Source organism: Geospiza fortis, unplaced genomic scaffold (genome assembly GCF_000277835.1).
Source record: "Geospiza fortis unplaced genomic scaffold, GeoFor_1.0 scaffold95, whole genome shotgun sequence".
NCBI classification, from domain to species: domain Eukaryota; kingdom Metazoa; phylum Chordata; class Aves; order Passeriformes; family Thraupidae; genus Geospiza; species Geospiza fortis.
In genome coordinates this window covers 5634039-5657695 of record NW_005054333.1, presented here as the reverse complement: position 1 = coordinate 5657695, position 23657 = coordinate 5634039, and the positions used below count along the sequence as shown (strand labels likewise).

Genomic DNA, 23657 nt, shown 5'->3' with positions numbered 1-23657 from the left:
CGTTCACTCTTCCTGGCTTTAGAGGCAGCCACGTTTAGAGTCACAGTCTTTCTTCTTGCAGGAAAATGTTGCAATAGGAAGTTAAAAAAACAAAAACAAAAACAACACACACCTGTTTCTTGAGATGTCACTTTTGTTCTGAGAGATACCAATCTAATAGCTGGAATGCATCAGTCAAACATAAATAATTTAATCCTTTGATCCTTAATTGTTCTTGTGTCAATACCAACATGTGTTTTCATGTTTTTAACTCTGCATACATCAAAAATAATACATGTATCTTTTTAAAACGTGGTTTCTTTGCTCCTCCACTTAACTGATTCTTATCTACTTTGTTATTTGTTGCTTTGGTGTTTTTTTTTATTTTAAATTTATCTGCACATTACTGCCCTGTTGAGTGAGAAATTTTTTTTCTCATCCTTTACTTGCTAAGGCTGGACTCTTTGGAAGGTTGAAGAGGAGTTTCCTTGGCCCAAACTTACCGTTTGGGGAGACTTTTCTGGCACAGTTCCATTCCCCTGGTTTCCTTAGTCTGAATTAAATTATGTTCCCTTTCATTTTCTGGAAAGGAAACATAAAAGGCTTGCCACCTTCTCTATTCCTTACAGCTGTGTTCATTGTTATTATTTTAAATCAATAGTGGATTATATTGTTCTGTTCTAATGTTTGGTCTGACTTTTACCTTAACTGGGAGGGAATTCCTGGCTTTAAGGTGATCATTAAAATCTCTGTCTCTTTTTCAGACTCTCTTTTTGTGAAGAAGCTTTGTCTGTATACTTAGAAAGCAAGCACATACTTTCTCCTTTTTTCTATTTTGGTTTTTCAGCAGACTTGCTAGACATTCTTTAAAGAGGAACATAGCCAAAACAGCTGAGCCTCTTTGTGTATTAATGTACTTCATTTTCTCTACAAGAATGGGAAGCTTTCTAGCTAACCTTGTGAGCTGATAATATCATTGAACTGCACCTTTGTTCTGAGCAAATTTCTGATTTACTTTGAAAATAGGAACATTTTGCCTAAGAAAGATAGGAAACTTTTTTTTCTCCCAGCTGAGTATAAGGTGTTCAGCAAGAAGAGATGAGAGACAAGTTACAAATCCTGATCTGTCTTTGCTGGAAATTTAGCCACATGGAAGTTGCATTTATTTGAATTTTTGGTTTGTAGATTTGCAGGAATTAGAGATGGAAAAAGTCAATGAGATCATCAAATCTATTCTTCTTCTAGCATGGATTTTCAAGCAAGCAATGCATAGGGATGATAAGTAAGACTGGAAGATCTATGGTGTCTGGTAGGCTGTTACTGACTGAGCTGCTGCCCCTTGCACAAGGAATGTTTTGTAGCTATCCTTCTGCATCCCTCAATTGAACAATGATCTCCTAGGTTTTGTGACACCCATCTGTATAAAAGCACAGGCACTTTGATGTATTTCAGAAGCTTCATACTATGTTATCTACATGCCAGATGATACTCCTGGCCTCAGTTACTATCCAGCCACAGCCATCAATTCTCTGAGTGCTACAGCTTTGAGTGTGCCTCAGGCAAAACCTTTTTTTTTTGAAGGGCTGTGAGTTGTAACTCAGAAGAACTGATGCTTTCAGAGGTGATGAGGGCTTGAACATGGAGCCTTTTCAAACAGGATGGTAGGCCCTCATAGATTCTCCACATAACTAAATCTCAGTGATTTGTTTCATCCACACATAAGGCCAGCAAACAAGTCTTCTGTTTTAGGTGTCAGGAGTAGAGCGTGCTGGTGTGTAGACAGTGATTTTCAAATTCTGTGGACTTTGGAGAGATGTGTAGCTACAAAAGGCATTTAGACCTTAAAGGCAATTTGTAGAATAAGCATTAGCCATAAATAATAACAATTTCAAGACTTCTCAGTTTTATATTGAGCTCTGTCCTTCAGACTCTTCTGACAACTGACAGAAGTGTAATTAACTCCATTCACTGATTTATGGTTTTGGCCCAGCTTTTCCCCATAAAAACCTTCTGTGTAGTAATCATGAAACAGTCAGAGAGTCATCCACTTTAACAGAGCCATGCATTAGCGTGATTGACACAAATCTAATGTAAATGGTTTCCCTATATATCTGGTATTTTTGGATGCAAATAGCCCATCACCTTATCAAACTTTTGACAACGTTGCTGATCTTAAATTTCAAGAGAATACAGAGGAATATATAAATGTTGTCCTTGGGAAATACAGCACAGAAAAGGAGCACATTCTGTTCCATGACAAATGTAGATCTAATGGTCAGATATGTTGAGTAATGTGAAATCTCCTTCATGAATTTTGCCCTCTTTGGGATGTAGATTAAATAGACACTTTCAATTGCATGAACTAATACTTTTAGTTATATAAATTTGGAAAAAATAATAAATAATAATAAACCCAGAACATTTTGTTACCTAATACTGTGTAATTTACTATAATTTAATATTGTCTATCTTTTTCTTGTACATAAAATGTTTTAAAAGAAGTGTAGACAGTTTACTGTTTGAAACTAATGAAAATGGAAAAACAGGTACTCAAAGTCACAGAATTGATCAAGACTGTGGTTGAATATTGCATTTCTCATACTTTCTCTCTCCTGCTGCTCCTTTTACTTCATCTTCTCTTATAGTCTCAGATCCCCTCCTGTCTTATCCTTTAGCACACACCTCTCCAAACCTCCGGTGCTCTCACACATCTCCCGTCAGCTGAATATTTCCGCTCGTTCTGAGCCTTATATTTGCCAACTGGCCAGCCAGCATGTGTGCTAACTGGGTAGTGGTAGGTCAGGGAGAACAGATCAGCAGCTTCTGAGACAATAAGTTATTGTTCTCAGAACAGTGCTGAATGCATAAGCATTCACATTGCATAAAATCAATGTTGCCTGTGGTTCTAATGATTGATTGTCACAGCAGGGAGGCCCCAGACTGAATGGACAAGTATATGCAGCTTGCTTCTTGGAGATAGTTTCTCCAAGATACAGCTATGTTTGGGCACATGGAGACAGAAAATGCTGTATTGTCTGTGAATACTCTGGGGCTTTGAACACAAAAACTCCAGACTTTATTATTTGGAGCTTTAAGACAGTATGTCTGTGTTCAAATCAAGTGGATATGTAAAAAAACCTTCCAATATCTGGCGTCTCATCTAAATCCGGCTGAAGGTACAGTGACAGAGAAAACGGAGGGGAAATCCACTCTCATTTCAAACATGCAAAAAGTGCTGATGTAACGAAAATCCTATGTGAAGATTAATGAGATGAACTTCCTTTATTTTTGGTACAAAATATGCCATTTATGTTATGTGCATAAATTTATGCATGCTTGGGGTTTTTGGTTTCAGAAGGTCAAGTCTTGGTTGCTACACCTTGAGGAAACTGTATACAGTGCAGTACCTCTCTGCTCCATGGAGGCTACACTGGCCTATGAAGAGAGACAGAGAGAACAGTGAGTTTTTGACACCCAACCCAGGCTGAGTTTAGTACTTCACAAACCTAATGGGTTTTAGATGTAGAAATGGCATCTGGTAGGCTGAAGGAGGGCTTGGCTAGAGCCCTGAAGGATTGCCACAAGAAGAAGGTTTGAACCTCTCGTTTTTGTTTAATTTACAGAAAGTAAATACAGTGTGAAAATAATCATATTAGTATAGTTTACATATTAAATGTTAAACATATGAACATATTACCATAACATACTAAACAATACAGCACGTACTGAAAAAAGAAACATGGCTTTTTCTTCAATTTCTGCTACCTCATGGGCATTTTATATCACATCCTAATTACTGGGGTTTTGTAGGATTATTCTGACCTGAGACAAAAGCTAAAAGTGAACATACTGCCAAAATAGTGTGCTAAGAACAGAGTACATATTCAGTATGTATATATACAATTCGATACATATATACCCATATATTTGTGTAAGGAAGCCAAAACTATTGGGTTTGCTTATGTCTGACCAGCCAGTTTACATCTATGTTTAGTTTTAGTCCCATTTCAGAAGGATGCCTTGTGCCATTTGATTTTTTGCTTTACCCTTTTTTACCTCAAACTTCTCCTAAATGTTTTTCTCCTGCTGTGAGTACTCTTTGTCTTTGTGAAAACTTTTTGGTTTTGTTTTCCAACATAGAATATCTGCTGAAGGGAAATACAAAATAGGAAAGAGACTTTAAAGGGGTCATGAATATCTGACAGAACTGTCTAAATTTTCCCTGTAATAGAAAAGGCATTATATCCTTCTATTGATATTTCCATGTATTTTTACATTTGCCTCCTTTGAATTACATGCAGTAGCTGCCATTGGGGTTTAATATGAACCCCCTTTTAATATGAAACCTGAATAATTCCATAGTCACTTTGTATTACATAACTCTGTATAGTCATTTATATCGTATTTTGTATTCATCCCCTTATTGCTTTGTCTATTTTTAAAATGTCTCTGATCTTTCCTAAGGACTATTTTTAGTTTGCCAATAAATGTTCTTGTACAATTAGTACAATTTCATAAAGTCTGGTACATATCTCTATGGAGATTATAACCACAGAATTTTCAATTCCATTTCATGGACAACTTCTTATCCATCCATTCCTCCTACTCTGCCTAGCTGACCATCTGCAGCATTTGTGCTCACCTGGATTGTTGTTGTTTTGGAGATGGTTCAAATTTCTGTTTAAACCAGGATTTCTTCTGGCATCTCATGTTGAATATCAGAAAATTTGTATGTACAAGCCTGTTTTTATGGTGAATTAGTTCATGATGTAGGCAGAACTAATTTCTAGTAGTAATAATGGTATGACAGGACTGGAATCCATCTGGTTTTAGAGGGTTACCTAAATCTTTTCAGGTCACTGATCTAAATGCTCTTTATTACCATGCTGCTTGGAGAACTTTCCTCGGGTGATCATGAAAAAATCATGGCCATTTTTACCAAAGATGTTCATGGCAGAGAGGTATCAGCAAGCCTTCAAGCCCAGAGGGTGCATGTTTGAATCAGCTGTATTTTGCATTCACAGTTTGTTCTGCCTTCAGTAATTCACAGGGTGTTTTGCTCTCTTTTCAGAGGCATGTGCGCCTCCAGAGCATCTCCTCTTCCTGTGGTGACTTTTTGTATGTGCAGACAACTGAAATATTGCATGTTTATTTAAACCAAAGTGCTTACTCTATGTATAACTTTATTTCAGGTAAAACTGATGCTGTTGGTTTGAATGTCCAAAATGTTCCACTGGATTGGAATTGAAATAGGAAAGAATTCTTATTTTCCCCCTAAGCCTCAGAAATAAAATGGGCTTTTAAGGTGGCATTCAGATAAGAGGAAACAAGGCTTGAGGAGTAAAATGAAACTCATTGTGGTCAAGGTAATATCAGCTCCCTTGCAAAGACTGCATTGTTTGTATGGAGAGCCCTTGTGTTCTGCTGTAATAGCTCTATTAAAATTATTTTCTATTAAACTTGCATCTGTATAGAAGCACAAATGCCTCGAGGTGCATCTAATCCTTTATAATAGATTGTGGTAGTTATTAGTCATAAGTAGCTAGGAGTGAGTTGTGAGACCTGCTGATGACAGCTGCAGCTTTGTGATGGGTGGCATTTGTACTACCTGAATAGCTCCTACCTAACACCATGACTCCTTGCTGGCTCTTAGGTCTCCAGTTCCAGAATTTTTGCTTGCTGTCACAGGTATGCCATAGATGGGATGATGTCCAGAAACAGTTTTGCCAACATTTGTGATGCTCAGTTTCAGTACTTTTATGAGTACTGGGGAAATACCCCTTGGCAAGTTATTATACCTTTGACTGGCAGGTAATGACTTCTGTAAATAACAGTGCCTGCTTTATCTGTTTCAGGAATTAAAAGCTAAATGTTTCTTACAAGTTCAGAGTTCTTTCCTACCTCCTAGGTATATTACGAGGTTATCAAGACACAATATATTTCAGAATCTATGTGCATGTAGGTGCACATACTTAAGAAATGGTATGATTTTAATGGCCACTACATTTATAAAAACTGAAATATTTTTTGCATAGCTTAAGCTAACATATTCATTGTCTAGTCTGAAGGGGAATATGAGCAGATCTTTGCCAAGGTTAATCAGGAGTTTTCAGCAATTTTTTTTTTTCATTTGTGAAAGTCCAAACTACTATTTCTTTATACCACGTGCAGTGAAACTTTTACTTCTGGGCATGTTTTGGCTCCAGTATGGAATTTCTTGTTAAAAGAAGTGATCCAAAAAGATACACTCAGGCATCCTGGCTAGCTTAATGCTTTCAACCCTCAGCTGGGAGGCCAAATTAAAGTCTTTGAAATAAGCAACGCAGCAACTACAGCCTCCTGTTTCCTGTCCTATGTGATCACTGATAGGATCTTCCTTCTTGATAAAAAATATCGATGTAGTTAGTTTTCTTTTCTAAAATAAGCACTTTCCAAGTACTACCATACCATGATTTTACATGAATATGGAAGAGATACATTTGTGGTTTAGGACATTAAATTGTAATGAGAAAGTGGACTTGGAATAAATCATCCATGAAACATAAGGGTTATAAAAAAGCTCCTGATATTGTGAAAGTTCATTGTAATCCAAAAAATCTTTTTTCATATGTTAAGGTGTTCTATTACTCCAGCTCAGGCTCTCCACCTAGCAGTGAGTGGTGTCCCTGCAGGAGCAGCTGGCACAGAGAAGACAGAGACCATGCAAGATTTAGGCTGCGCCCTTGGTGTGATGGTGAAAATTTTCAACTATTCAGAATACATGGATGATGAGGTGAGATGTTCTGTTAAGCAGTATGGAGATTGTTGTTTAGCCTATTTTTCATGTGAATTACACTTGAAACTGCTGCTTTCAAGAAAAAGAAGTTAAATATTTTAACTTTAGTCTGTAGGGAATATCTATAAAGGTTTGGTCCAGACAGGAGCTTTGAGGAATTCAGTCATCTCTTGGTGGAAGTCTAGTCAGTAATGGCAGTACAATTAAAGCCTATCCACAATAAAATTGGGAAGAAAAAGTGAGTGTGCTAGGAGTGTTTCCTTGTCCTTTGCAGGCTATAAATACTGAACCAGTAATATCTTCCTCCGAAGTTCCTCTGAAACTATTTGTAAATGAAAGACTAGATGGTAACACAAAATCATCTGTGTAATGTACTACCCAAAAATAACTTTCTCCTCAAACTGCAGGAATAAATGTGAGTAAATTCTGGTCCTAGCAGATTACAATTAAAATTTTGCTATTGAAAGCAGTTCAAGTCCTACCATGTGAGATCATGGCACCCTGTGGGTGAGAAGTTTGGAGGGATTCAACTTTGCAAGAAGTCTCAGCGGTTCCAGGACTTTCCAGTGCTTTTGAGACATGCCTTGTTTTTCCACTGTCCTGTGTTCTCCATTTTGGGGTTTTTCAGTCATTATTGCCTCCTGGCCTTTTCGAACCCTCTGCATCCCTACTAGTCTCCTTTATTATGTGTTTCCAAAGGTGATTCTTCCTATAGACATGCTTCAGCCACATGCAGTTTCTGGGGCTCTAATAGTCCAGTGTTTTCCTTCTGAATTCAATGCCAGACAGATTACTAAAAGCTAAAATACCTCACTAGACCTTGCCGAGGTCTAGTGAGCTTTCTTCTTTGGTAAGTAATATCTTTCTTTTAACTCTTCTTTGTGTTACTATTTTTTTTAACAGATTTGTATTTCTTGGTGAAAACATGACACTGAAATTCAGAGTTGGAATACTTTTATTACTATGATCCCTGGATGTGCAGGTCAGATAGAACTACATGAGAAGTTCCACATTCATACTCAAATATGACAAAATTAAAACTGGTCATTTAGTTCAGCAGCATATTTCTGGATGGGGAAAAGAAGAAATATTTGGGTTTTTTAGTAGTAAGAAAGAGCTCTGAGGAAAAAATGATTTGGTTTGTAGCTGGCTTGAACACAAAATTCAAGATCTCCTTTTTGTGAGTATGTAAATTAAGTAATGATTTTTAATGAGGAAATAGTGAAATTGTTTAGCAATAACGTTATTACTTCATGTTCCTTTATAAATGAGATTTAATGAGATATTTTTCATTTGTGTCATTAAAATTTCTGGGTGTTTGTTCTAAAAGTTTAAACAGTTATATTTAGAAAAGAAACAGTAAAACCTTTAAAGGTAACCAAGCCTTCATATAAAAGCACTAAAGTTCTCCAAAAAAAAATTGAAGAATTTTAAAAAGGATGGCATTTTTAGCAATGGTTGTGTTGCACTTGGCTTCCAGGCCCTGTACAGCTGCTGGCTGTGCCCCCTTGATCAGTGGCAAGTGCCACCACTGCAGTCTGTGCCTGCTCTGAGTTTGGGCAGTACCTATCTGTGTTTCTCAGAAGCCTCTTTTGTGCAGCAATATTATGGAATATTAACAATCACCAGTGCCTAATTAGCTCATTTTGCTTTGAACTGGGGTCCTTGTCAGGTTTGATTGACAGTCTTAATTGTGACTCTCTTGAGCTCTGTTTTTAAAAATGTTTGCACACATCAGACATTTGATTTAGCTGACTTATTCTCACCATGTTTAAATACTAATCTGTGCATTTGGATTATGGGTTTTTTCCTTCCCTAGAACCTGTGCCATGGTTGTCCCTGACATTGAACTGGTCTCTAAAATTATGTTGTCTGCTGAAGGGTTTATTGATGTTTGTCTGTTAGCCAGAAAGTTCATCACCTTCCAACCTCTCTGCAGGGAGCTGCTCCCTGAAGAGGTGAGGGTTCTTTGGGCTTCTGTATTTAGTACATATCTATTAGCACACACACAATACAGTGCAGCTGAATATTGCATAATAGGAGGGATTTATGCAAATTGTCTTATCTTGTATTTTGAAGACACTCTAAATCAGGTGTCCATCCTTAATAAATGCATTTGGAAAAAAGTGTCCCTTTTTCTTAAGTTTGGATGCTTGTAATGTGCTTGTTTTACATTAAGTAATGTAAAATTTGTATATCACCACTTCACACCTGGGCTGACTGACTACATTGTGCTGCTGTGTAACACCCATGTAAATAACTATCTTTTGGAGAAGAGAGAAACAGATTATAAATTGTTTAAAACACATAAATTGTATAAAAACACATAGCATATTGTAATCAACTGAACATGTCTTTAAACTTTCTCCAGTAAAAGCAGCAACAACTGTTTGAAACAAAGAGGGTGGAAAAGCATTTCTAAATATTTTAGTTATTATACTAGAAAGAATTCTTATTCAGAATTATCTTAAAAATGCAAACCCTAGAAACTGATCTCTTCCCTGTATGGACGCTGTTTTAATAACCTCCAGCTGTATATTTTTTTGCAAGATATCCCTAATATTCATTTATATCAATGGAATTAGAACTTGAAGAACCCTTCAACCTTAAGCCATAAACTCAAATAGCAGGCAGGGCCTTTATGAAATAAAAAACAACTTTATTTTCATGCTTGCATAATTTCAAAATCATGTCTAAATATCCTGAAGATTTCTTGACACATTCTTGCAATTTTCTAGAGATAATGAAATTAAACCGTGCATATCTAAAGGTAATTAATATTGTTTGCTTCACTAGAACAAGGATTCCTTGAGTCTAATGATTACTTTGTCCTGGAAGCACGTTCTGAATTGAGAAAAGTAATTTATACCATTGTTTGTTGCTTCAGTATTAATCATAGTTACAATAATAATAGAAACATTAATGTTTGAAGCAAAATATAGAATGTTCTTTATTTACTTTTTAAGTCTCATTTGGTTTACTTTTAATGGAAATGGGAGAAATCAAATAACTCTGAGAAAAAAATTCTGGGCTTCTGCATAAAATATACAGCAGTTCAGAGAGTTCTAAGAGTATTGCTCCAGTGTTGGGACTTTTAGAACTTTAAATGTACCTTTGGGGCAATAGGATCCTAGCCTATGGAAGCTGCTGCAGAACAGGGTTATCAATCAGGGCTTTCAGGGCTTATGTTGTGAAGGCACTTCTGGTCCTGTGACACCACAGCAGAGGAAGTCCTTGCACACTGGACAGGCCACACACCAGGCTGCTTTTAAGACGCATATCCCGCAAACAAAGAAACAAACAAAAAAACAACAAACAAACAAAAAAACCCCCACCCAAACATGCCAAAAAAACCCTTGCCTAAATCTAACAAAAATCTTATTAAGCACAGTCCATTCCTAAATTTCCTGGTTTTGTTATCAATTCTGTTTTAACTTATTTGCCTAGATGTACCATTTCTAAAATGTGGAGACTCCTTTTCAATGCAGATAACAGATAAATAATAATTTACCTCAGAAATTACTTTCTTACTGATCATGAACTGTCCTGCGTTTGAAAATTTTTTTCTTTAATTATTTTTTGTGCTGTATTTGATTCACGCTTAGGGTTACCACTGTCGTGGAAGAGGATAGATGCATAGCATCTGTCAACTTAAAATGGTGCATTTTTAAGTTGTGAATTTGCTTCCAGTTTTGTTGTTTATTTTGGGGTTGGTTTGTTTTTTTGGTGGGGGGAGGGTGAGGAATTGATACTACCAATAGGCTGTATTTATATTGAATTCCTAGGTGTGACTGCAGAATATCTTTTCAAACTTTACTCAGCTGGTAGCCAGTTAAGGATAGGGAATCAAATGGTGGAATACTGAAAATTATATAGACATACAGATATATATATATATTTCAGCCTTTTATATTTTTAGTCAACCTCTAATGCTGACCAAAAGCCACTGAAAGACTACAAGTGAATAAAAATGTCTTTTTTTACTCTGTGTGTAAAATGATTGTTTTCTTCATGAACATTACTGCTTAATTTCATGTGCTAACATGATTAGTTAAAATGTCTTTGTAGGGCTGTTATGACTGGGGACTTCACGCTATCAAGTCAGTTTTGGTAATTTCTGAAACAAGGAGATAAGAAAATCCCTGAGAATTGGGTAAAATATATTTCTGGTGTTTTTTCTTTGGATAAAAACAGACTCCTAAAAAATTATTTAATGTTCTTGTGGTAGATTGTTTACCCTCTTTTTCCATGTGTTTATGTCCATCTTAAGAGACTTCAATTTGCATAAAATAGTGACAGATGATATCCCAATTTTCACAGGCGTGATCAGTGACCTGTTTCCATCTCTGGATGTTCTGAGGATGGAGAACCTACAGTCTGAGCAGATGGTTAAACAATCTACCCTGGAGCTGTACTTGCAGACAGAAGAGAACTTTATTCTCAAAGTAAACAAATTCATTGTCTTGAATCACTCCCCTTAAGATTTTTTATCAAGATAATTGCCAATGGGTTGTTTGTATTAGACACAAAGATTATTTTTGAATATGTTAAAGCATTGATAAAGTGTCTCTCAATGACTCAGTATTTCAAAGGCATTTCATCATGGCAGTAATGTTCCTCAGTATGATAAATATGTCCATTAGGAAACGTGCGTCCTGTTTGAAAAAGCTGTGTACAGTGACAGTCTAGAGTGACAAAAACGTTTGTTTGTGCATGGTAACAAGAATTTGTATTTTGTAGCAAATTCATTGTTGGTCAGATATTTATAGTGAGGTAAGACTAAGGGAACAAAAACACGTAAATAAGAAGGTGTGGATTTGGAATGTGCATGGCCACATATGACTTTTTGCTCTGGCTTTTAGGTATAGTATAGTCCATGTTGTGCTATACACATTAAATGCATGCAAGTACATGCATGCATGCATGTATACTCACAATAATTAGTTGCCCATAAGCTAAATTTAGGCGCTAATTTATTTTAATTACAGACAGAGTGAAAAATTGAAACATAGAAACACTGGTTAGTACACAGACCAAATAAAAAATGTATTTATTCCCACCTTTCTTCAAGGAACATCTGCATCTGCTGTATGTGGCAGCACATCCTTGCCTTTATTGGGATATATTGGAAATAACTAGGCTAGTTGAATGTGACTGATCAGAAGATTTAAAAAGGATTTTCTACTCTTCTCTCCTATTCCATTATCCTGACAGAAGGGTGAAAAACAGTAAAGTATGCCTTGAGGTATTATGAACTTCACAATCAGCCTTCTGACAGAGTATTTTGCTTCCTGCTAACTGGGTAAATCAGAAGACAAGCACTGAGGATCATGAACTTGTTCCTGTTAGGCTTAGGAAAAAGAGAGTGAATACTCTTCACTAAAACAGAAATCCACGAGCAGCCAAGCTATTTCTAATCTGTGATTCATACAACTATTTCTTTGGAAGCAACGTATTGCTTTAGGAGACTGACTTTGTATTTTTCTGAATTCCAGCTGTACAACTGATTGCAGAATCCACTCTGCCAAAGCAGTGGCAAAATTGTGGTAACTGCTCTGTGTGCTTGGGTTTCCACAGTCCTGCTGGACTATGTGGCTGTCTGACAGAATAGGATTTGTTCTCACTTGCTGAGGTAACTGCTTTAATTCCTTTGCACTAACTCTTAACATTTTCTGAGAGACCATGTTACTTCATGCAACATTAGCTTTGCTGAGGCAAATCTGCCAAGAAAGTGCAAGCTTTTTTTTTCCTATTAAAGGGAATAAGAATGCAGAGAGGGAAAAAATCTTGCAAATAATTGTGTCTCTGTGATAAGAACCACAGCAGGAGAGGAGAGGTGCTCCCTGTGTGTCCTTTCTGTGTGGAAGGATGTTCAGCTGGAGGAGCAGGCAGCAGTGTGTCACTCTGTGTTTGTCGATGGAATTGCAGGGAATGGGAAGGATAAGGTACCTTCCTGCCTATGCAGCATGTTTTCCATCTCACCTTGTAAAGAAACTGCCACAGCTCTTGCATAACAAATTCTTCATGTTGCCTTTGCCTGAGGCTGCAGGGTAATAGCACACTGCTGAGGCCACTCGGTCAGCTGCATGATGAGCAATAGAAAGTGCAAATGTTGCAAGCAAATTCTACATTTTATATGCTCTTTGCATGTCCCAAAGGACAGTTAATCATGGTATGAAGTAATGAACATTCAATTTGACAGATAGACCAAGTAATACTTTGTTCTGGAAGGAGAAGCAGGATGTTTTAATTAGACTTCTAGACAGACATCATGGAATGTCCTGCCAAAACACTAGACAAATAATTCTAATGCATAATGCTTGCTTATTTATGCTACTAAACGTTGGCAGCTGCATAGATTTTCTTCTCCATTTAACACTTTCTATTAGAATTGAGTGCAGAATATGGCTATTTCAGACTGGGAATCTCCTTTCCTATCCTTAGGCTTAATGGAAATTTGGGGCTAAGCTAGCACAGAGACAAGAATAAATTAATGTAAACTGTTGGCTGAGTACAGGGATTCAGTCCAAGATCCAGTTCAGAAAAAAGTGAAAAATTCCCACTATATGAAAATGGTGTTACTAACATTCACCCTGCTCCTTCCCTTCAGGTTCTGAAAGTTCTTTATCACATGTATGTGAACACAAATGCCCATTTGGAATTAACTTTTAATGGAGAAGTTCTGACAGCTGTTCTGAAAACTGTGTGGTTTTGTACACCAGGAAACCTGGGAGTGGAAAGATGGCAAGGAACGTATGTGTTCTTGCTAGGATGTCATTCTCCATCCAAAATGGACAATACCAGAATTCAGAGAACATGTAAGAGATAGAATTCTTCCATTTTTCTGAAGTTTTGATGCAGCGGGACGTGGGTGCAGAGCACTGGTGGTTCTGGGAAGGCTGGAGGGCAGGGCAGGATGCTGGTAGACGGAAGGTATTAGCCTGCACAGTTCTAATCCAGCTGCCTTGAAGGGCCTGTTATTTCCTCCCCAGACCCGCAGCAGCTCCCTTATATCTCCTGTATCATGAAGACTAATGACCAACTCTCCTGTAATCAAAACAGATCATTATTACATAAAATGCAGTCATTTTGCTGTACTGAGTGTTCACTGAATTTTTTGTTATTTTAAATAACTACCTAATAAAAAAGCAAAGGAAGAAAACATGGGTTTGATGTTACAAAAGCTTCTTGTTTCAGTGATGTGTCATCTTCTGAAGTTTTAATTGCAGTACAATGTTGTTGTTTAAGCACTTAAGTGATAAGATTCTATTGAAATATAATTTGCAGTTCTCCTGTCATCTTCTCTGAGAGGACAAGCCAATATTACCCATGAGGGGTAAAAAAGGTTTGTTTTAAATAGGGATATAGATCCTATGTAGACTGAGTCCCTCAACACTGTTATGGATGCTAACAAGGTGGGCCATTGAGACACAATTACAGTGGTTCTCCCTTTACCTGTTTTCCCATTTTCTTCTTCCTCTAGGTTTCTGGAGACAGTTTTGCACTCTGCATTCCTTTTCCTTTTATTCTTATAATTTCTTCGGTTTTCACTATTGCTAAGTAATATTTAATACCTAATTTACACTTTGTGTCTTGCCTATTTGGCACAGAAAAGAGCCTTAAATTAGCCTATGAATACTGTAATGCTGATTGTACCTCCTAGATGTGAGCTGATGTAACTCGAGGTATCAATGGTGAGATTATTGAAACCAGTATTTGGAAAGCCTCTCAGTAAAATAGCTTTAAGATTCCATTATTGAAGTCCTTGCATCACTGGACTATGATGATGCCTTAAGTTTTAGCTTTTATATTTTTCAGATTTGGTGCTGCTTTACTGTGTGGCTCTGAGCTTCATATAAAGTGATGGTAAGCTTTCTTTACAGAGTAGCTAGATAAAATAATTCCTGTTCTAGCTTGAGACCAAGGACAATCAATACAAATTTCAGGACAAATAGCACAAACAATGGTGGAATGAACAGAGAAAAACAAGAAGGATGGACTCCATGACCTAAAGTTATAACTGGACAATTAACTCCAATATGCTAATGGACCAAAACTTATAGAAGTGTGACACCCCATGACCAGTTGTCCATTTTGTAACCATTTTGGGTCCATCTTGGGTGTAGCCCTGGCTGAGCTCTTGTACGGCCCAAGGTGTGTCCATTGAGGCCTTTTAATAAATACCTACTTTATTCTTTAACTCTGGTCTCTGTTCTAGGTCAGCCTTCTCAAGGCATCGATGGAAGGTTACTGTAGGAAATCTAAATCAATCAGTCTAAGCACAGTAGGATACAGACTTCTTTCCTTCTATTAATTATACAGCTAAACCAATTTTGTGGGATCTCTGAAATGCTGGAATGTAATGAAATCCAAATCTAAGATCTGAATGTAATCTTTGGATAGTGATTGGAGTTTTATGCTTTCCTGTCTTAGAAACTTAAACCATAGTAATCCTCTGGTTACTCAGCAAGGTGCCTGGAGGGGTGAGCCATAAAATCTAACTTTATCTGAGAAACAGGAAATGGCTTTTTCAAGAAACATTTTGGAGCACCTAAACTTAGACTCCTTCTCTGAATCATCTTCTGATTAGTTCCATTGACCTTGAGAGAGATTTTCCCCTCCTCTGCATTTGTCTGCTTTCAGGAGAACTCATGTTGGCAAAGCAGGCTAGTCACCTTTTAAATTAATTAAACTCTAGCAAACTCATACAAGGTCAAGTAAAACCTTTTGAATTTTTCACCCTCTGTGATTCCAGTGAAAAACTCTAAGGCATGTTCAAACAGAGTTTGTTTAGCTTGTTCAAGGAATAGTGTATGCATTGTGTTGCAGATAATCCTCTGTGGGTCTGTAGTAAACATGATTGCCTTGATCATGTTCTTGTTAAACAACATATCTTAACTTTCTTTCCCTGAAAAGTTTACTGATGATTTCTAGGTTGTGACCCTGACAGAGTCATAGGCATACATTCATTGCTTGTAAATGTGGCTGCTGTTTGAGGTACAAGTTTAAGAGCTGCTGCCCCAGCTACAATAGCCAGAGCTGGTATTCATCACCTGAAACCCCAGCACCTGGAGTAGAACCTGTGAGTATCTGATGATATTAGCTGGCATTTTTAACATCCAGTTTGAAGATTAATTGGATCAAATTCCTGCCAGTGGAGGATGGAAAGCATGAGCTGTTAGTTGTAATCGCCTCAGTTTGAAGGTATGGTTATTTTTTCACTTTTTTTCAGTGTGTTCTGCATAGGATATTCTCAAGTGATTCGTGGTGTTTTGATTGAATTAACTTGTATTGTACAACTTTTTAATGCTTAGATGAGTAGGAATTTTCCTGGGGAGATTAGAAGACTATGGACATAGAAACATGGATTTGATGATCAAAAGATATAATCTATTATCAACACTGCTGTTGTCTTTGAGGGTTAATATTTGACAGGAAAATACAGAGCTTGGAAAAGAAATATTTATCAGACAATTTATGAGCTTGGAAAAGAAAGATTTATCAGGCAAGGAAACTTTCAGGTGCTCACAGTAAGTAAAGCTGTTTATTGCCTACTCTTTGTCCAAATGGTTTTAGGTAAGTTGAAAGCCAGGCCAAAAATTAATTGAAATAATTGATAAATTAAACCACCTTCATCTTTCACCAGTCTTTGCTTCCCTAACAGTTATAGGGAGACTGGTTCTGTAAAGCTTGAGGTGGAATGGATGCACTTCAGATACAAGCAGATTTCAAAAGCTTCCTATTAGAAGAAGTTGAATAAAAATTTTCAAGTAGAAATACTGTGTAAAAAGTAAAACAAATTATTTTAGCAACTCTTTGAGAATAAAAGAATGATGTATCCTGCTTCATCACTTTTTAGAATTTAGTCCTGGCCAGAGAGAAAGACAGAAATTACAGTTTGCTTTTAAAAGTAAACTGTGATGTGCAAGTGTTTGATGGGGTTTTTTCTTTTCAATTTTAGTCAGTCTTTGTTCACACATTTTCGACTGTATATCTCCAGTACTCCATTGATTTACTCATAATAAAAGGCAAAGCAGTCTTGCTTGTTGGAAATGCTGGAGTAGGAAAAACAGTGTTTATAGGTAATAGGCTTGGTGCTGTCTCTGAAGACAAGCTCCAGACCAACAATTCATTCAACTACCATGCAACATCAGCAGTGCTTCAGAGTAAGTTCCATACAGATGTATGAAACTTATCTTCCCTCAACAGCAGTGATAGAATATATTCCACAGTTATTACAGTGTTATCACAACCTTTGGCTACTGTTTGTCTGGGCCTTGGCAAAATTCATTGCTTTGCAAACAGGAAAACCTTGAAAGTTGTGGCAGGCAAGGGGAAAGGAGGAGGATGAAACTGCTTGGTGAAAACTGGAACTGACACTGTGCTCCCACAAGTTGCTGTCTGATTGCAGATGAGAAAATTTGGCTTAACCTCTGTTCAAAAGAAGCCTTGAGCCAGCTTTGTCCTAGCCTGGGTGTCTCAGCATGGTGCCTGTAGGTGTACTGAAATGGACAGTCAGAAGTTGAGTTTACTTTTGCCAGGTACCACAAAACATCCAAGGAGGGTCAATCCCTGTCTGGTGGAGTTTGGAGTCTCTGTAGGTGAGATGGATGCAGATCAAAGGAAATGTCAATATAACACTCAAATGGAGAGGGCTGTATGTTGGCCAAAACTTAGTGGTAGATTTTGGAATGAGAGGAGTCAGACAGTCGAAGCAAAATAGGCTCATATAAGCCGTCTGTTTTGCTCTTCATGAAGAACACGATCAAAGGAGAGCCCAGCTGTCAGTGGATATGCCCTCTTTATCATCCCTTTTTTTTATCCTTCCTGTAGCTTGAACAGGAAACAACTATACCGAAAAAAATTGTGCCCTCCTTTTTTCACGCCATGAAAAGCACTATAAGGTAATACGCTGGCTCGTCCTTTTAAATGTCTGGAAGAAGATAGCAAAAAAGATTTTTCAGTTTTAAAAACTTTCTATGATTTTAGAAGTATTGAGATAAAATCTTTAGAAGCATTTAAGTGTGTTTGATGTGTAATTTAACTGCTTTTGCAATCAGTTGTCTAATTTTCCAGCCAATCAACATTGCTGCTAATGGATTACATTTTCACCAGGTTTAAAAAAGTAGGTATAAATCCACAAATCTTAATTGAATAAGCTTTTACTCTGTCTTCTCTTTCATGTCTTATGTTAATTTCTTCTGTATTCACATCAGATAAGCAAAGACCATTTTGTCTCCTTTATACCTCAGTTCATTCTTTGAAGTGTTTCCAAATTCATGTTAACATAGAATCCTGCATTAACAGAACTTAATCTCCTTTTTGCCCATCAAAATGAATGGAAAGTTTAGGAGAAAAGAAATTTTCTGTGCGTCAGAGTGAGCTCATGAGCTCATGAGCTCATGTCATAGCTCCTTTAATGGGGAATCAGCCTTAAAAGGCTTTCAGAAATTCCTCTGATCAGGGAGGGATTTTTCAGCTAATGACTGCCATTCCAGTAGCAACCACAGCCGTGGCTCTAGAGTACAAAAGCATAACACTTTCCATTGCAGAGAGAAGCTGATGAAAGAAGCTCCTGGGCAGCAAAGGCTGTGTATTCTTCTTGCAGGAAACTTGTTAAATAAACCAAGGATGTGAAGTCAACATCACAGGGACTTGTTCTCCAAGCATGTTACACCCACCAACAGTCTCGTGGCATAAAATTTGAGCGTTTATGAACCTTTAAGGATTTGCTGTGAAATTTTAGTAGAATTCCTTCACGTTTTAAGCGAGTGTTGTAAAACATCCACTGCTCCTTCTAAGAAAAATTAAGGCATGTACAAAGCAGTGGACTCATTGTCTGTAGCTCTTCCTTCTGTCCTCTGCTCTTCAGCCAAGTTCTTCTTGTTAAATGCTCTTCTACCAGGTCCCTCCACTAATCCCAGCAGGTGAACTGCATGACAATCCAGAAACAAGTAAATAGTGTTCCCTTCCCATTGCATTTACAGCATTGTCTCAGTGAACTGTGATGGAATGATTTTGTACTGTCATGTGTAGATCAAAATGATGGCCTCTTACACTATTTTTGTATTTGTGTGTACCAATATTTCTTCCTGGTAAGTGCATTCCAGTGCTACAGTGAAGTGCCTTCATCCAAGCCATCACTCCAAGCAATTATCTGAAACAGTCAAATCGTGGATTGTTTTCATAATGGAAAGAATCATTCACAGCAAATTGCATAAATGAGCAATTTAAATTAAGTCTTAATTCATAAAAAAGAGCTTAAGAGACGAACTTGCTAAAGTACAGTGATTCACTATTGTTCATTGCTATGTTCTTGCCATAGTTCAGAGGTTAAGATATTTTTCTTACAGATCATATCGCTTTTAATCTGCAGTATTTTCTGTCAGTTCTCATCTTATCTGTAACCACATAACATTTTTTGAGGTATCTGCTAGAGTGGGTGAGATTAGCATGTAGTGTAGAGCTTTATTTAGCATTCCCCAAGGCATATGACTCACCCGCTCTGCCTCTAGAACAGCAGAAAATTTGAAAATGTTGCTTGATGGAGGCACGTTCTGATGCAAACTAATATTGGTACAATAATTTTGGGGTCCTCAATAGTATTTAAGTCTGCAACACTGCCACAAAGAACAAAAATGTGCAAGTGTTTATAATTGTGGACATTATTTAAAATTTAGATCAAGAAAATTGGGGTTTAAAATTGTGTGTACGCATTGAGGTAAAAGAACAAAATTGTCTTTTATGTAATTAAGAGACTCTAGGCCTTTCATATGCACATAATTTCTGCAAGAAATTTTTTCCTTCTGTGGTAAGAAAGCAAGGTAAGTGCAACCACAGCTTTTGCCCCCAGAATTTATGATCATCCATTTACGAATATGTTGAGGTTGAGGTTCTCCCTTTCTCTCCTGTCTTTCAGCACACCTCTACTCTTTATCTTCTTGTTTTACTTCTCCAGTCAATAACCACCTTTCAGCTGACTGTGACTAGACAGAAATGGCCTTGGAAGCATTTGTTACCTTCGTTGAGCTCACCAGTCAAAATCACCGCTGAGGTTTGCAGATGATTCATTTCACTGAAAAATCTATGACAATACTTCCACAGTCCTACTGGAAACTGCTTGCAGTGACGTATTTGCTTATTCTGCTTTGCCCAAGGCACACATAAGTTTGCTGTGAGTCAGGACTATGGCAGTGCTGGGATGTCCAGCCTCCAGCTGTCCCTATGCAAGTGCAGTTTCCTTTTCCTACAGGCTCTCATTATGTTGCCCAGTTTTTAAATAAGCAAGACAAGTTCAAAACCATATACTTACGTTTCATTCTTCTATTTTGCCCAACCCAAAGTATTTTAGTACACTAGGCAATAGAAAAAGAAATAAATCTGTAGTCTGCACTTTTTCCTCTTCTACTTATTATACATGGAACTCATAATTATTTTTTCTTTTTTTTAATGCATATAGGCATTTCTTATTGACAAATATTAAAATCTTATTAAATTCTGGCTTTCATCATCTCAAAATCAATAACAGGTGTCTCCCAAATGCATTACACTATTGACTGGACAAAAAAAAATCTGGGTTAGATGTACAAAACTTTTGAGAAATCTCTTTCCTATTGAGTTTGCATCAAATTCTCTGCTGTGCTGTAAGGATTTTAACCACTGCATTCCCTAAATGTTTCAAATGTTTTTTAACCCTTTGGTTCAAATCCCAGCTCTGAGACAGAGAGAATTTAGGCTGCTTGTTGAAGATGAGAGCCTCGGTCACTGTGACAATACTGAAATTTTCCTTGAAGTCCACCTATTACTGTGGTTTATTTTGTGCAGAATACTTTCTGTGAGAATTTGAAAAACAAAAATATATGACCTAGGAAGGAAGATTATTAAAGCAGGACTGGAAAACTAACAAATTCCTAGTGACTTCTGTAGGTTTTTATTTCCATGCACAAAATTGAAAGAGTGCAATTAGAAATCAAATTACTGTGGATGATGAATCCTGTTATATGTATCTGTGGAATACTTCACTAAGTGGCAAAATTGAGGATTGCATCATACCAGAGTTCAGCGTTATAATAATGCTTAATAAAAGTTGTTTTATTCTGTGTTTTCAACATGACTTAGTAGCTTTCTGTAGCTATTTTTTTCCCTTACACATCTAAGGAAAGCAGTGCAGTTGGATAAAAATGGTATAAGCTCAAAGTTTATGTCTCAATATTTTGCAGTTCTGATGAATACATAAGGGTCTTTGAGTTAATTTGTTCACTGTTGTAGTAAATTTGTAACCCGATGGTCTCCACTGACCGTCGTGTAAGCACCTCATTTTGGGGAATAGGCTGAAATTTAGTACAATCACCTTAATATTCCTTTGTCTAGGAGATGATATTGCATTAGATTTGTGATTAAATGTCCTGATTAAATGAGATCTATCCTTCATATTTTTGCACTTTACATATTTTAGTAGAGATTTTATTTAATCCTTCCCAAGAGAAGGAGAAAATAATCTACTCACTGATTAATTTTCTGAGTGTCAGGGTACCTGGGGATTTCACATTCAAAGCATTTCAGTTTCAAAGGATGCAGATGGATATGCTGTGAAATTTTCAAAAGCTGTGAAGTAGTCAATCAAGTAAATCAGCAAGACTTTTCTGGAATTCAGAATCCCAAGATGACATATTCTCAAAGACTATCTGTGAGTTTCACTGATTGCTAAGGACTTCAGTAGTTTAAAAAACCTCAACCTTGTACATGGTGAAATGTTTCAGAAATTTTAGCCAGCATGTTTTTGAATTCTTGATTTTATTAAATTTCTGTGTTGCTTCATATGGTAATAATTTCTATGCCTTTGTGTTACATTTCAGGGATATTTGGAAAAAACGGAAGAACATGGTCATACCTATGTTACAGTAAAAGAATGAGAAACTTTTCTATTTTATTAATGATTTGAATATGCCTGAAGTGGATTCATATGGAATTTTTCAGCCTCATGCATTGATTCAGCAGCATATTGATTATGGACACTGGTGAGCATTTGCTTCTTACTTAATGTTATGATACAATTTTTTTGCTGTGGTCTATGATGGCAACCATAAACCACAGAAAAAAACAGAAAGCTTAAAAATTAATTGATTAAAGAGCAAAGCATATGTTCTTGGGAGGTTATAAACTGTTTTAGAGAAGAGAAGCAGAAAGAAGGGGCTATGGAGTTTTGGAAGGAAAATATCCTTCAGCTGCTTTTGATGGAGATGCTGGATGTTGGCCCCACTGATTGACTGTAGAGAGATGGGATGGCTGAGACACAGAAACTGATTCCTGAAATTGCAGCTGTTTAGCCTCTAATCCTCTATGTTTTCTTCACCTGTAAAGACAACAATTTCTTCACCTGTAAAGACATCAGACAATATCCACAGAAACTTTATGATGCTGCTTCAAATGAACAGTCTTTTTATGCCATGAGAATAAAAGCATAGAAGATGGCCACTGAAAGTAATTCAGTTGATTTGGGAAATTAAGTTAATTACAGAACCACAGAATCTCAGAACTCTTGGGGTTGGAAGGGACCTCTGGACATCATCTAGTCCAAGACGTCAAGGCAGTGCCACCTAGAGTAGGTGACAACCTTCTTACTTTCCAAATGACAATTTAATTTTCTTGGCAATTAAAATATATTGCATTCCTTCACCAGAACCTGTGTAAATATAAAATTTCCAGTTCAAAATCAACAGGTTAGTTTTTTAGTTCATTTTGTTACAGGAAGAGCAATATTCTCTGTAAATACTTCACTATTATCATAAATACATATTAGATTCTTGTTCGGATGTCATGTCTTCATGTCATCTTATGTGACACATAGGAAACACGTGACTTACAAAGAAAACATTTTGAATGATCTGTAGTGTTCTTGCATCTTCTAATGCAGGTGAATTGTATAAATTTTTTCACTAGGTCATACTTCATCCCATGAAGAAATAACATCAGGCATCAGAGCCAGTTTCATTACCAAAAAACCCTTTATCATCCGAAACTTTGTAAAAATGTGGTATCTTAATTGCGACAGAAATTCTGAACAAAATATTATGTGATAGAAAAAGTGTGATTATTTTTAATTTTAAAATGTCAATCCCAATTCGATATTTCCATGGATATTTGTATTCCAAATTTCCTGTAGGACAGAACTGTTGATTCTTCAGCTGAGGTTAAGCCTGGAAATGTACTGTGCTTCAGTGTTTTGTCACTAATACTAATCAAGTTACATTTTCTTTCTCAGTTATGATAGGCAGAAGGTAACTATTAAAGAAATTCATAATTTTCAGTATGTTGCCTTTATGAATCCAGCTGCTGGCAGCTTCATTATCAAGCCTAAGCTCCATCTAGGGTTTGAAGTGTCATATTATAGCAATCCTGTATTTAATACATGAAATAATTACTATTTAGTTTTCACTACAATAGGTAGCAGATGAAAGGGAATAGGAGAAAATATAGTGTTTGAAATTTAGTGCAGGTTGAAATTCTTGCGGTTCTTATAGCTAAATGGAAAGAGACACACTAGATTTATTATGACATTGAGAGTTCCCTGAATTGCAGGCTCATGTGGTCATCCACCTGTCAGATGTGCCCTTGGGGCTCATAACCAGACGTGCAACTGCTGTGGGACTGCATCAAGGATGAGGCTAGAAATGAAGTATTTTCTGTGACACACAAGTAGATGTATGCTCACCAGGCTGTCTCATCATTTGACACTTCATTGACTCTTATCTGCTGAGAATCTTCGTCTCCTTTTCCCTTTTTATTTTCAGCGACGTTTTGCAGTATTTGCCTCCAACTTCCTCTCTTCAGGTTCCCTGATTACCATCTACAGAAAGATAGCTGGTTTCCACTTCCAGCAACAAGCTTTTGTTCCACCAATAAT

The 23657-nt window shown here is 36.9% G+C and overlaps 1 protein-coding gene across 1 annotated transcript; it reads left to right on the top strand.

Moving 5' to 3' along the window:
- Positions 1-5574: 5574 nt before the first annotated feature.
- LOC102040611 (dynein heavy chain 11, axonemal) lies at positions 5575-14433 on the top strand. Its single transcript, XM_031057635.1, is given in 14 exon segments — positions 5575-5699; positions 5701-5790; positions 6595-6751; positions 6863-6899; positions 6902-6998; positions 7658-7706; positions 7709-7758; positions 8562-8712; positions 10823-10869; positions 10871-10903; positions 11001-11199; positions 12622-12699; positions 13365-13507; positions 14418-14433. Coding segments are annotated over 14 exon segments (1236 nt in total). The 5' UTR covers positions 5575-5610.
- Positions 14434-23657: the final 9224 nt, after the last annotated feature.